Raw genomic sequence first — 13,149 nt, forward strand, 5'->3', positions numbered from 1 at the left:
ATATATATATATATATATATATATATATATGTGTGTGTGTGTATAGTTGGGGAAAAAAACACAAGTTGCAGCTGAAGATTTCACCTTGCGTCCATCTCAGCCTCTGTCGGCTTTGTGATCTTCTTCCAGCCTCCCAGATGTGTATCAGCTCAGCTGATTGAACCATCATCATCATTTCTTATCAGTGTTGCTAATCTGGGTTGATCAATGTTGATCATCTACTATGTTCGGCTTCAAAGTATTATAAACAACAAGATGTGCAGTAACTCTTACTGAAAAAGTACCCTTGAATATAATTAGTAATTTACAAACTTCAACTTTTAATAATGGGAACTTGTTCAGCCAGCTCTAGGAGAATTTTCACCCTGTCAGCCGAACCAAATTAACACCATTTCTCAAAAAAAAAAGTGCACCATCACACTTTTAGATCCATGAAACTAATCAGTGAAGCAGTGGGGAGCTGAGAAAAGGGGCAGTAATTCAAAACCCGCCACAATTAACATCAGTTAAGTCTCCACCGAGTTGTGGTGCACGTGGAGCCGTCTTGATTACCCAAGCCAACGATGTGAGAGCGGTCGTGTTTTATAGCTCTCATTAACGGCTGGCTGTTACCTCTGATCAGAGTGGAATGGATCTCCTGAGCGGGGGCGCCCGCCCAGCTGTGAGGATATGACTACCATCAGGAAAAAAAATACAAGCAAGCACCAACTCTGGCTGTCTGATGACCCAGATGAGAGAGACAAGAGACTTTACAGAAACAGTAATTACTTCTCATGATGCCTAATTTCCTTGGAGCTTCTAACCAAACTTTGGGAGCACATCTTACTCAGACTTTTCCTTCACATCAGAAGCCTCTGTCCTTCCAGGATGATAGGTTGCAGAAAACTGAAACTCATTATGAAGTAGTATCCAAGTGAGTGAAGACGCATGTCAGAGTTCTGCTGACAGTTTTTTCAAAGGTGTTGACAGCTTCATATGAGATCTTGTTCCACGTCAAGCTCTTCTTGAACATGATTCCCACTCTGAAGAAATGACTAATTGCTTGGCATTTCCACCAACTTTGTAAGTTTGTTAAATAAATTTGGGTTACATAAACCATTTGCAGTGTTGAGCCTGTCGAAGACTTTTATGGACAGAAACAAACAAGGAGCTAAGTGTCCCTTGCCCAGATGTGGCATACCGGGGCCACACCCTGGAGCCAGGCCTGGGGGAGGGGCTCAATGGTGAATGCCTGGTGACTGGATTTCTTCCCATAAGGCCTGGTCAGGCTCAGCCCAAATAAGAAACATGGGTTTGCCTTCCTGTGGGCCCACCACCCACAGGAGGGGCCATATGAGTCAGATGCATGACGCCATGGGCAGTGGCCAAAAGCACAGGCCTTGGTGCTCTGACCCTGGCTTACAAAAGCTGACTCTTGGGACATGGATCTTGGGGTTTTGTTCAAGAGTGAGGGAAGACTGGAGTGTGAGATCAACAGATGGATTGGTGCAGTGTCTGCAGTATTGTGGACTTTGTACCAGTCCATTGTGGTGAAGAGGGAGCTGAGCTGTAAGGCAAAGCTCTCTGTTTACCCATCGGTCTATGTTCCTACCCTCACCTATGGTCACAAACTCTGGGTTGTGTCCAAAAGAATGAAATTGTGGATACAGGCGTTTGAAATAGGTTTTCTTTGCAGAGTAGCTGGACTCTCCTTTAGAGGTAGAGTGAGAAGTTCAGTTATTCAGGAGAGACTCAGAGTAGACCTGCTGCTCCTCCACATCGAGAGGAGTTGGGATGGTTCGGGCATCTGGTAAGGATGTTCCCTGGGCACCTCCCTAGGGAGGTGCTTCAGGCATGTCTGACAGAGGAGACCTCGAGGAAGACCCAGGACACTCTGGAGAGACTACATTTCTCAGATAGCCTGAGAACGCCTTGGAATTTTCGCAGAAAAGCTGGAAGAGGTGGCTGTGGAAAGAGATGTCTGTGCCTTCCTGCTCAAACTGCTGCCCCCATGACCCGACTTTGGAACAAGCAGAAGATAATGGATGGATGGATGGATGGATGGATGGATGGATGGATGGATGGATGGATGGATGGAGCCTGTCAGATCTAATAAAATCTATAATTTACGCAATGATTACAGTTTGATTAGAAATCGGGTACAAGGTGAAGAATGTCACACTAAATGTGTCCAGTCATCAAACATTCAATTCAACCTTTATTTATACAGGTTAATCTCATTGAGCCTCGAGGACTCATTTACAAGAGAGACCTGATTTTAACAAAGAATGATGATAACAATGACAACAATTATCTAAGAAAAACACTGGTTTCTGTGCATTTATGTCCACTTGAATCATGAAAAACATCTAAACATTCAGCCAGAGATGTAAAAAAAATCAATTCAGTTTATTTATATAGCGCCAAGTCATGACAGAAGTCGTCTGAGGGCACCGAACGGAAATATTAATATATAAAATAAGTAATCAGAAATGTTCATATTTAAAAATAATACTTTAAAATTATTTATCTGAGAAGCAGACTGCTTTGAGTTTAACTCCATCGCAGAATTCTCATCTTGAGCAAACATGAAGGTGACAGTGGAAAGGAAAAACTCCCTCATGAGGAAGGAACCTTTAACAGAACCAGGCTCAGGACAAGAGGCCATCTGCTTCGACCGGCTGGGTTTGGTAAGAACAGATACACAATGGCAGGTCAAGGATCACATGTTAAGATAGAAATAGTATCAAATGAAAACTATTCAATTTTAACAATTAATTTAAGGAAATGAGGTCAATTTGTCAATATGGAAGCATGACAAGCCGACCCTAATTTTTCATTCAACCTTTATTTAGACAGGTAATCCCATTGAGCCTCGAGGACTAATTTACAAGAGAGAACTGATCTCCTGAATTATAGGAGTTGTCAAAAAGGAAAGTAAAAGAACAAATGATTAAGAAAGCTGTCACCTAATTTGATTCTTTCTCATTTTCAAATGAGCCTGATCTTCTGCTGCTTCATGGTAAAAACATCCCGTAATCTGTTCTCAAACACAACTGAACAACTTAACAGAACACACAAATGGGACCTCTATGAAAACTTTTGTTATTATAACTTGTATTTAACATTAAAAAAAAATCTTGATTTACATTTATAGCTGAATCAACACAGAAATGTTTGAACAATAGACAATAAGGAAACATTCTATACAATCTGTTTTTTAAAGAAAACATACATTGTATTATTATGGGAAAGTAAATACTAAAGTTATATGAAAACTTGTAAAATTACTAATTTTAAACCAACTTTTATTTTCATTAATTATGTACACACACAAAAAATGTTAAAAGCTCACACCTGGCGTCTCAGCTGCTTGAGTGCTAGTGTAAAAAAATGGCACTTGATATCAGGATTATTAAAAATACACCAATGGCTTGCCTTATTTAGGTTCAAGTCCCTCAGTTCATGACCTACTTGGTTTGCCGTACCGGCCCCTCTCATTGCTCATCATTGACAGTGATAATCACAAAGCTTTTCCACTCAGCTGACTTGAAGTAAACAGGCAGGTCTTCACGCTCCTCTCTTTCATCTGAACAAATAAAATCATGCTTTGCTTTGGATTCAAGGATCCAAGGTTCTTTATTTGTCATTCACACCACATGTGGCACATGTGATGGAACGAAATTGTGTACACAGGGTCCCAGATACATCCAGCAAAAGTATTAAAATGTAAAAGAAAAACAGCAATAAGATCTAAGATATGAACTAAGAAATACGTTAATAAAAGCACACTAAGCACTAGTAGTATAAAAACAATACGCCGAACAGCAGCACGAACGTAGAGAGCTTCAGAAGGTATGTTCCTCTGCTTATAGCAGTTAGGAAAATGCAGTTAAATAAATTGTCGTTAAATCGCAAAGATGAGGCCAGATCATTTGCTTTATGTCGTGTTTTCAGATGGTTTGGGAGAATGGCTGTGTGGTCATCGTTATGTTGACGCCTCTGGTGGAAAACGGGGTGAAGCAGTGCTACCATTACTGGCCCGATGAAGGATCCAACCTGTATCACATCTATGAGGTAGGAATGACTCATCTGGTGCAACGCTAATCTCTGCAGTGCCTTTTGTTCCTTAGGTATTCGACTCTCTGTAGTTCACATGAGTTAAATGTGGCTTTTGGACAGTCTCAGGTCAGTTTTTGACGTCCATTTTGTCCTCTTCAGAGCCACATACAGACAATCAACCAGTCACACACTCATGAGCCAATTTAGAGTCTCCAATTCAACTCGTAAGTTGCCTGTAGGAGGAAACTGGAGTGCCCAGAGGAAAATCCAAACTCCAAGCAGAAAAGTCCCGAGCTGTGTTTCCGTCCCAGGACCTACATTTTGTAGCTTAAATGAAATTAAAATGCCAAGTTTTTTGATTAAAACATGCCTCGAGTGTTATCAGGGTTTGCGCAAACTGGGAAATGCACAAAACGGAGAAAATATCTTATTATTATGCATCTTTTATTTTAATCTGACAGATTCATATTTTGTCACAAGTGTCAGTTTAAAGATGGTATGATTGATAATACAAGAGATTATTTCTGTGTTTATAGAGAAAAGAAAAGCCCTAAACATGTCTCCAAACACAAGTTTCTGAAAGAATATTCAATGTACGGCCCTTTGATTGTTTTAATGAAAACAAAAAGGCCATGTGGAAACAAATTATTGCCCACTCCTGCTCTATAATGTGAGTGAAATCTTCTAAAATACCTTGGGTACTTATCTTTTCCATATTTTTGATTTGCTACAGATTTCAAAGACCTTATAGCATTGATTAAATTTCTTTTTGGGGGTGGGGGCGGGACACTTACCACTGCAGACAAGATTTTTCTCCAACTCCCAGTTGGCAATACCAAATATACCTTAACATTTTGGCTTTTTTGGGGCATTTAATTGGAGAAACAGCTCATTGAAACATTTTAAAGCTCTAATAATAAGATTATTTATCTGAATAAATAATCTCAACCTAAGCTCATGTCTACAGCTTGTTGATCATAATCTGTGAATCATCCCCACCTGATTAATTTTTATCATCCCTCACCTGTGTGACCAGTTGTCGTCTCTTCACAGGTGAATCTTGTGTCCGAGCACATCTGGTGTGACGACTTCCTGGTTCGTAGCTTCTACCTGAAGAACATGCAGACCAACGAGACGCGGACCATCACTCAGTTCCACTTCCTGACCTGGCTCAACAAGAGCGTCCCAGAGACCAGCCGGACGCTCCTCGACTTCCGCAGGTAGACACTTCTTTAAAGATTTCTACAAGCGCTAAAAAATAAACCTCAGCATCCCTTTCCTTTTAATCACGAAGCTGTTGAAGGCTAAGTTTCCCTTTTCACACTGTGGTAAAATCCATCACTAACTCCATTGTTTTAAATAAAAAAAACAACAACCATGGATGGAAGAACTGCCAGTGCAGTAATTCAGATTTCATCCCCCGCTCACTTTCCACCACACATAAGTTCTTTGAAAGCACAAACACTGTTGGAGATACAATCTGACCAAGTGTATATGATGTGGGTAAGTGAACAAAAATACCTTTTAGTACTTGCCTATTGATATGTACTGTAAATTACTGTATGGTTTAAGAGTTTTTTATTGGTTTTCCAAAACATTTTTTTAAATAAATTTAAGCTTGTTTTAAGAGTCAATGGAAACAGCAAATCCAGACACATGTAAGTCACATAAGTTGATCAAATGTATTTCTTTGGTCGATAAATGATTTATAGTTTTAAATTATTTCCCCTCTAATTTCTTGACTTGGCTTTGAGAAAACAAAATAACAACTGCAGTGGTTAACTTGAAAACCTGTTATTGTGCAAAACAAGTGTAAGATTTACACTTGAGAATTTTACAAAAGTTAAGTTTCTCATTTGTTTGTGCTTTTCCTCCAACATTCTTGTAATTCTGTTTTTGTGGTCTTGATCAAAAGTTCATCAGGGTTCCTGAAGGTCTTTCAAATGTTTGTTTTTTTCCCACCCATTTTCAGTCCGGTTCTTGTAACTCGTTGTCTGTTATAAACATGAAATATGAGGAACCACTGTATCGACCCTCTCTAGCCCCCTTTAGAGAAACAGGTCTCTCTTGTAAATGAGTCCTCGAGGCTCAGTGGGAACTAACCTGTATAAATAAAGGTTGAATAAAAAAATAAGTTGTCACTAATCTGGGAGTGAAAATGGACCCTTCTTATGAAACTAAACAGTCATGTAAACATGATTGTTAAATCCCATTGTTGTTTTTTTCAGTTGAGGTGACTGTCTAAATTGAGGCCCATACTGTCTAAAAGTAATCTTGACACAGTAATACATGCTTTCATAACATCCAGTCTTAATTACTGCAATACACTTCCATCTGGAATCAGTCAGACCTCTATTGCACGTTTACAACTGGTTCAAAATGCTGTAGCCCAATTCTTAACCGGTACAGGCAAAAGAGAGCACATTACTCCAGTTCTGGCCTCCCTTCACTGGCTCCTGGTTCACTTCCCAGTTCATTTTAAAATTCTTCTGTGTGTTTTTAAATCTCTGAACAGTTCTGCTCCCTCTTATCTCGCTGATCTGCTGCAGCCATATGTCCCACAGTGCTCTCTGAGGTCCGCAGACCAGATGTTTTTATTGGTTCCAGGAACTCATTTTAAGCTCAGAGGTGACAGGACGTTCTCTGTTGCAGGTCCAAGACTGTGGAATGAGTTGCCACTGCATGTCAGGCAGGCTCCCTCTCTCACTGTTTTTAAGTCTCGTTTAAAAACTCACTTTTATTCCCTGACTTTCAACACTGTGTGAGTTTATTCTAATGTTTCTGTTTTTTTTAAATAATTTTAGTCATTTAGTTCTTATCTTTACCTCTGTGGATCTATGTATTTTATTCTGTGTTATTTGCTTGTTGTTTTGTTGTACAGCACTTTGGTTGGCCTTGTTGCTGTTTTTAAGTGCTTTATAAATAAAGTGGTGTGGTATGAAAAAGGTGCTTCGCTCAAAATATGAGCCAGTGTTGTCTCGACACATAAACGCCAGATCCATTTTAGATGTTGTATGTTGGTGTTTCCTAAAAGCTTGTTGCTACGCCACTAAAAGATGTTTGGATTTCTATAGTTGCATCTGTGAAAAAATACCAAAGGTCACAGTTTTAGAGGCATAAAATAGTACGTAACCAGCAAAAAGATTTGCAAAGAGCTATTTGCCACAACCCTGAACTTTGTATGTTGATGCTGTTGCGTGTCCATGAAACATTTGAGAAAATAAGACAAATAAACCTAAAAAAAAAAAAAAAAATTCTGAAAGCCATGTTCTTAAGAAATAAAATATTAAACAAAAAAAAAAACGATGAGAGATTAATCATTCTTGTCGTTTTCTCTTGTATGAAGAGTTATTGGCTAACAGCTCTGTAGGAATCTTCTTGTCAGTGATGCCTTTCAAAATAAAAGTTTAGACGATAACATTAGAACAATTGTTCTTTTTAAAACAGACTTCAAAATGCTTAAATATACAGTTTGAAATAGCTTTTTGACTAAAATATCCATTATGTGTCAACTTAGGTTAGATGGATTTTCTGCCTAAATGACAGTGAAGTTGCTTATGATCGAAGAAAATCTTTAAAACTATTGGTACAAGAACTGGACTGAAGTCAGTATTTTAAAGCCCCAGATTACTCAGGACCACTTTAAAAGAACTAGAAGTCTTGGTTCTTTAATAAAACAAGACGACATGAGGGCCGGTCACCTCCCTGTTTTTTTTTTCACATAAAACTTCCACAAGACAACTGAGACAATTCTCACATTGTCATTAAATATATTTTTTACTAACGTGATTTGTTCAGGGGTACGGTGTCAGCGTCTTTTAACGTGGTTTTGTCTGCACATCTCGTTGACCTTTTCTTCTAATCTCACCGAACCAAACATTCTACGAAAAGTAGGAAACTGCAAACTGAAACTTTAAAAAACACGTTAAACAGTTCAATGGCTGCTCATCTGGGGATGATTTTTGATCGTGAGAAGACGAGAGGTAAATATTTGTCTGTCCTCAAACATCCCGGACACTTTCCTTTCTCTGAGGTGAATTCAGGATGTTTTGAGGGAATTCAACTTCCTTTATCTCCGCTTCTCCTCAGTTCTCCCTCCTTCCACCCTCTGACCACTTTAAAGCTGATATACTGTATTAGCCGTTAGCTGGAACCGCCCCTCTCCGTTTATCCACTGTGGATTTCCTTGAGCGATAGACCCCCTCCTACAAAGTAGTTTTATATTCAGACTTACATCAGTTAGGTGGGATATCGAGAGGGAGAGTTCGTGGTCACAGCTTTTATGGAAAGGTCTGGTGGCCGTCGCATTACACCATCAGTTTGGAAATATTGCCTTTACTCACAGGGCAGCGGGGTCAGAGCACAATGAAGGGAGCATTGTGGGAGAGATTTTTCACTTTTATTGCTGCAGTTATTTCACAATCAAACCCTGCTGTCTGCTGTTTCCCCCCTCGACGTTTGGAAGACGTTGGCTGAAGTATCTATCTTTCACGCTCTCGCCAGCCTGCTGGACTGACTGACCCAGAAGCTTTGCTTACAAATCCTCCGCGAGCCCCCACCGCACCCCCCCCCCTTCTGTTTTACCAGCTAACTTGCGGTTGCCAGTGTCATTTTTGTGATGTTGCAGCTAGTAATATGAGTCCAGTTGCATAGTCACAAAAGTGATCATTGGAGACTGTGACTCTACAACCAAGGGACCTCATGGGTCTCCCCTCAGTCCCTCCCTCACCTTTTACTCGTCTCACCCCTTCATCCTTCCTTTACTCCTCCTCCTCCTCCTCGATCCTCAATGTGCTCAGTGATCTGAGATGACCTCTTCCCTTTCTGCTTGCTCTTGGTTTGCTTGACTGCCTTCAATCTCCCCTCCTTTCTCCCCATGTGTCCCTTCTTCTCTTGGTTGCCTTTGTTGTCCTCTGTCCAAGCCCAGTCCGTCTGTCTCTCCGTCGGTTTGTCTGTCCTTCCTGACAACTTCTGACCCGATAAGATTCACACTAAGATGAGGCTTTTCCTTCATAGAGTAAAATAGAATAATTTTTAAACATGATTGGAAATTTAAAAAAACATCTGTCACCTGTGACCTTTGAGGTTTCTGTTTATATCAGCGTAGCAGGTAACGGAGGAGCTTTACTGATTCACGCAGATCTTTGAATGTTATCAGCCATTGAATGGTCCATTATTAGTTATCCCCATAGGTTGCGTTCAGACTGCCCCTCTGCACCTCCTGTTAGGTTTAAAGATACGTTGTTAACGCTGGTCATATGGTCACGTGGTTAGGCTAAGAGTAAAGGGTCTGGGGTTAGGTTAAGGCTCAGGGGTAAGCGGGTTAAGTTTAGGGTCAGGTGTAAGGTTAGGTTCAGGAAAACGGTTAAATACAGCTAAAAAAAATCTTCTGCTTTTACACTCGTGCGAAGCTGCATATAATCAGTGATAAGAACATACCTTTAAAACTACTATGAGGTAGGAGGGACAGTCTGAACGCAACCTATGGGGATGATAAATAACAATGATAACATCCGAAGCCCCCGTGTTTTTGGCACTTTAGGCAAATCTTGTGTAAACATCCAATTATTTCAAACCCATTCTTATTTTTTGTCCCTTCTTTATTATCCATAATCAGAAACAATGGTTTTCCTTCAGTTTTGTGTTTAACAAAAATTAAAGCATACATAGCTTGAGGCGAAGGTCAAAGTTTAATTGAATGTCCGTTTGAAAGGGACAAACACATGAATGAGCATCAGACATAAATATACCAGTTGGTGAAATTGTTCATTTTCATCTGTGGAGGCAACTTATTACAGTTCACCAGAGTATCGCATACTGCACATTACACGCCAGTCTACAAGCTATTATACTGCCATACAGAAATATAAAGCAATGGCCCAGACAAGCAGTGACCTTGTTTAGCATTTGACCTTGACCTTGAAGCCAGGGTGATGAAAAGTGTATTAACACTCTGTGCACATGTGATGCATTCGTGTATCAAGTTTTGTTAAATTATCTTGAGTGGATCAGAATTTGTGGTCTGGACAAGCAAACACACGTATGGTTTGACCTTGATTTTTGACCTTGACTTTAGAGCTGTGGTGATACGTGCACACAACACTTTCTAGTGACGATGCATGTGTGTGTGAAGTTTCATTAAATTATCTTGAGCGGATCAGAAGTTGAGCGGGACACGAGAGAGTTTATGGATATAGACTATACTTTAACAAGTTTAATATGTGATTAATAATAGATACAATAATAAGTAAATAATCAAATGATGTAATAATGGTAAAATAAAGATGTTATAAAATATATGGTACAGTCGTAAAACGAGTAGTTGCATTTCAGTTTTTACAGAATTTTCATGTTGATGGATTTGATAGAATCAAAATATCGGTTTGTTTCTTGTGAGTGGACACGTTCTGTCCCTCGTCTCTGGATGTCTGTCCTCCTCTCTGTCCATCTCTCTTTCTCCTTCACTCCATCAATCGCTTTCTTCGTCCGACAATTAATCTGATCTGTCCGTCGAGCTCGACTCTTTTTTAAGATGTATTTCCTTTGATTATGACACCCTTCTATACACCCCCTCAACCCCCGCTCTGCTTATTGGTGAGCCTCTGCTGGCTGTTTCCATGGCAACATCGCTTGTAATTGGCCTCGGTGAGCTCCGACTCCTCAGTTGGGGGGGGGATAGGTGGAAATGCTTCTTGACGTCAACTAATGTCACGTTGCTTGTTGATTCGTGATAAAAATAAAACAGCTGTGGAGTATTTTTGTGATGTGTGTGAATAAATGTTATTTATTGCCCCACTAGATAAAAAAAAAAACAGTTTTACCAATCTGAGTCGTGGTTAAATTGTTGAAGTGCACAAATCTGATATCAGCTCCATGAATGGTGGTCAACTTTACCCAAACGGATTATGTGCATTTAGAAGCAAAAGAACAAAACAATAAAATTAACAACAAAAAAAAAAACACAATTTTGTGACTGAGATGATTGTTACTAAAAAAAAAAAAAAAAAACAATAAAGGAAATTTGTTTTCTTGTATTTGCTTCTTGCCAAATACTAAAGTACTCCTCTTTCACAAAAAGAGATCATCTCACATGAAGATGGTTTACGTCTTCATGAGAAAATTTTAAGTAGAAATTGAAATAATCTGACTTAATGACAAGATTACAACCCAAGCGTTTGATCTTATCACGATTCGTCGCTGGTTTGAACCCAAATGCAGGCGGGACTCGGAGGACCCAGGACTAAAGCAATATTATTAATTTAAACAACACAAAACAACAACAACTGACGTGGCAGCGAAACTTTCATCTGTACGATGAGGTGACACGGAGGGAGACGGGACGTGACGACAAAGAGTAAAATCCACGAACAATGAGAGGAGGACAAGACACCGAAGAACTAGGAACTCCTGTGATTGACAATGAGGGACACCTGGGGTGATTATAGGGGACAGGTGTGTAGGAGCCAGAAAGACACAGGGGTGACAACACACACCAATCCTCTTATAAAAAAAAAAAAACATGACAGATCAGCAGTGTTGCTCATATTTAAACTTCAGGCTGTCATTATAATAAAAAAAATACAAACTAGATAGAACTGATTTACATTTTCCAACAGTTTGACCTGAAAATAAACCATTTTTATTTTATGCCAACAAGTTTCGTTTTGGATATGTTTTGCTGAATGTTCAACTGTTAAATAAAAACAAACTTTTTGTCATTTGTGCAAATTATTTCCTTCAATACTGATCAAACATGAATAAATACTTGATTAATTTGCCTGAGTATTTCATTTTACCTAAAAGCATCGCCTCGTTTGTCTCTTTTTCTCATGAAATAAACACAATTCTTTAATTTTGAAACAGAAGTATTTTACTTTGTCTGGCCATGAATTGATATTTAAAAGGTTTACTTTTACCCAAGTGATTTTACAAAGTCCTTTAGTTAAAATTATTATTATTTTTTTTAAAGAATTGCAAAAAGAGTTAAAAGTTGAATTAATTGTTTAGTAAACTTTAGGCTAGGAATAATAAAAAAGATAAAACAGAAGAAGTTGTATTCGTTTTGTCAACTTTACAGTTTGTCCTTTACACAAAACTGGTGATTAATAAAAAAACATAAACTTGTAGCTTCATCTCGTTAAACGTTCTGATTCTGTCTCTGAACCAAATGGATCAAAACAGAAATAAGACACAAAATTGAGTTTTATCTCCAACACAAATCAGCCGGAAATGATCCTTTTTTATTCTCTTGTTTTGTTGTTGATTCACTTGAAGCACAAATAACTGTTGAAATCTCCAGTTGGAAGAAAAAGAAACGCTTTAACGCAGCTGGTGTGAGGCTTCTTTTCTGTCCAGCAGATGATTTCATACACAATATGAGCCTTTTTATGTCATGTTATGAAATAAAATCTCCAGCTGCGATCAAACTCAGCCCTTCTGTTGCATCTTCAGGTTTTTTTTTTAACCCAGTATGAAGCTTTATTATCAATAAAGTGTGATTTAGTCTTTAACTTTCTTAAAAAAATAAATAAATAAACACTGGTACTTTTGAGTTTTTCACATAATTATTAATGCAAGTATTTAACCAGCAGTGAATAGAAGTAAGTCTACCCTTCTGTAGAGTATTAATCTGTTTTTATAGAATCGTTTAACTTTGTTCACCTGTTTGTTCAGGAGTTACGAAACATTTTAAACATTTTACTACGATCGATGTTAGCATCCTGTTTGATTTGTCCATCAGTTTAAATTAAAATAAAAACGATGTTACAGTAGTCCCTCGCTACTTCACGGTTCGTTTTTCGCGGACTCGCTCTATCGCGGTTTTTCAAAATAAGAGTGACCATGACGCGCAGTTGGCTGATTGATGGATGAACCCCACGATCTGCATGGAATTTTTATTTTAAAAGATTTTTTTAATTTATTTAAATTATTCAGCACCTGCTACACCCTTGTGCATCCCACACTGCGAGAGAAACGTCCTCCTGCAGCTCCTCCTGTGAGCTCCGTGCTGCTGCGGAGAAGTGGGCGTGGCCAAGACGAGGCAGAGAAATGAAATCATGACATTCTGTGCTCTTTTAGAGCATTTAGAGTTTAGAAACATTGTTTAGA

The 13,149-nt window shown here is 38.9% G+C and overlaps 1 protein-coding gene across 1 annotated transcript in view; it reads left to right on the forward strand.

The window, feature by feature from the left end:
• Nucleotides 1-13,149, forward strand: part of LOC119414310 (receptor-type tyrosine-protein phosphatase N2) — a 243,793-nt gene that overhangs the window by 215,015 nt on the left and 15,629 nt on the right. Inside the window, exons 18-19 of the mRNA XM_037681405.1 lie at nucleotides 3,937-4,056; nucleotides 5,095-5,261. Coding sequence (XP_037537333.1) covers nucleotides 3,937-4,056; nucleotides 5,095-5,261 — 287 coding nt within the window. The remainder of the gene's footprint in view (nucleotides 1-3,936; nucleotides 4,057-5,094; nucleotides 5,262-13,149) is intronic.

This window comes from Nematolebias whitei, chromosome 9, assembly GCF_014905685.2.
Source record: "Nematolebias whitei isolate Nwh7 chromosome 9, NemWhi1, whole genome shotgun sequence".
NCBI classification, from domain to species: domain Eukaryota; kingdom Metazoa; phylum Chordata; class Actinopteri; order Cyprinodontiformes; family Rivulidae; genus Nematolebias; species Nematolebias whitei.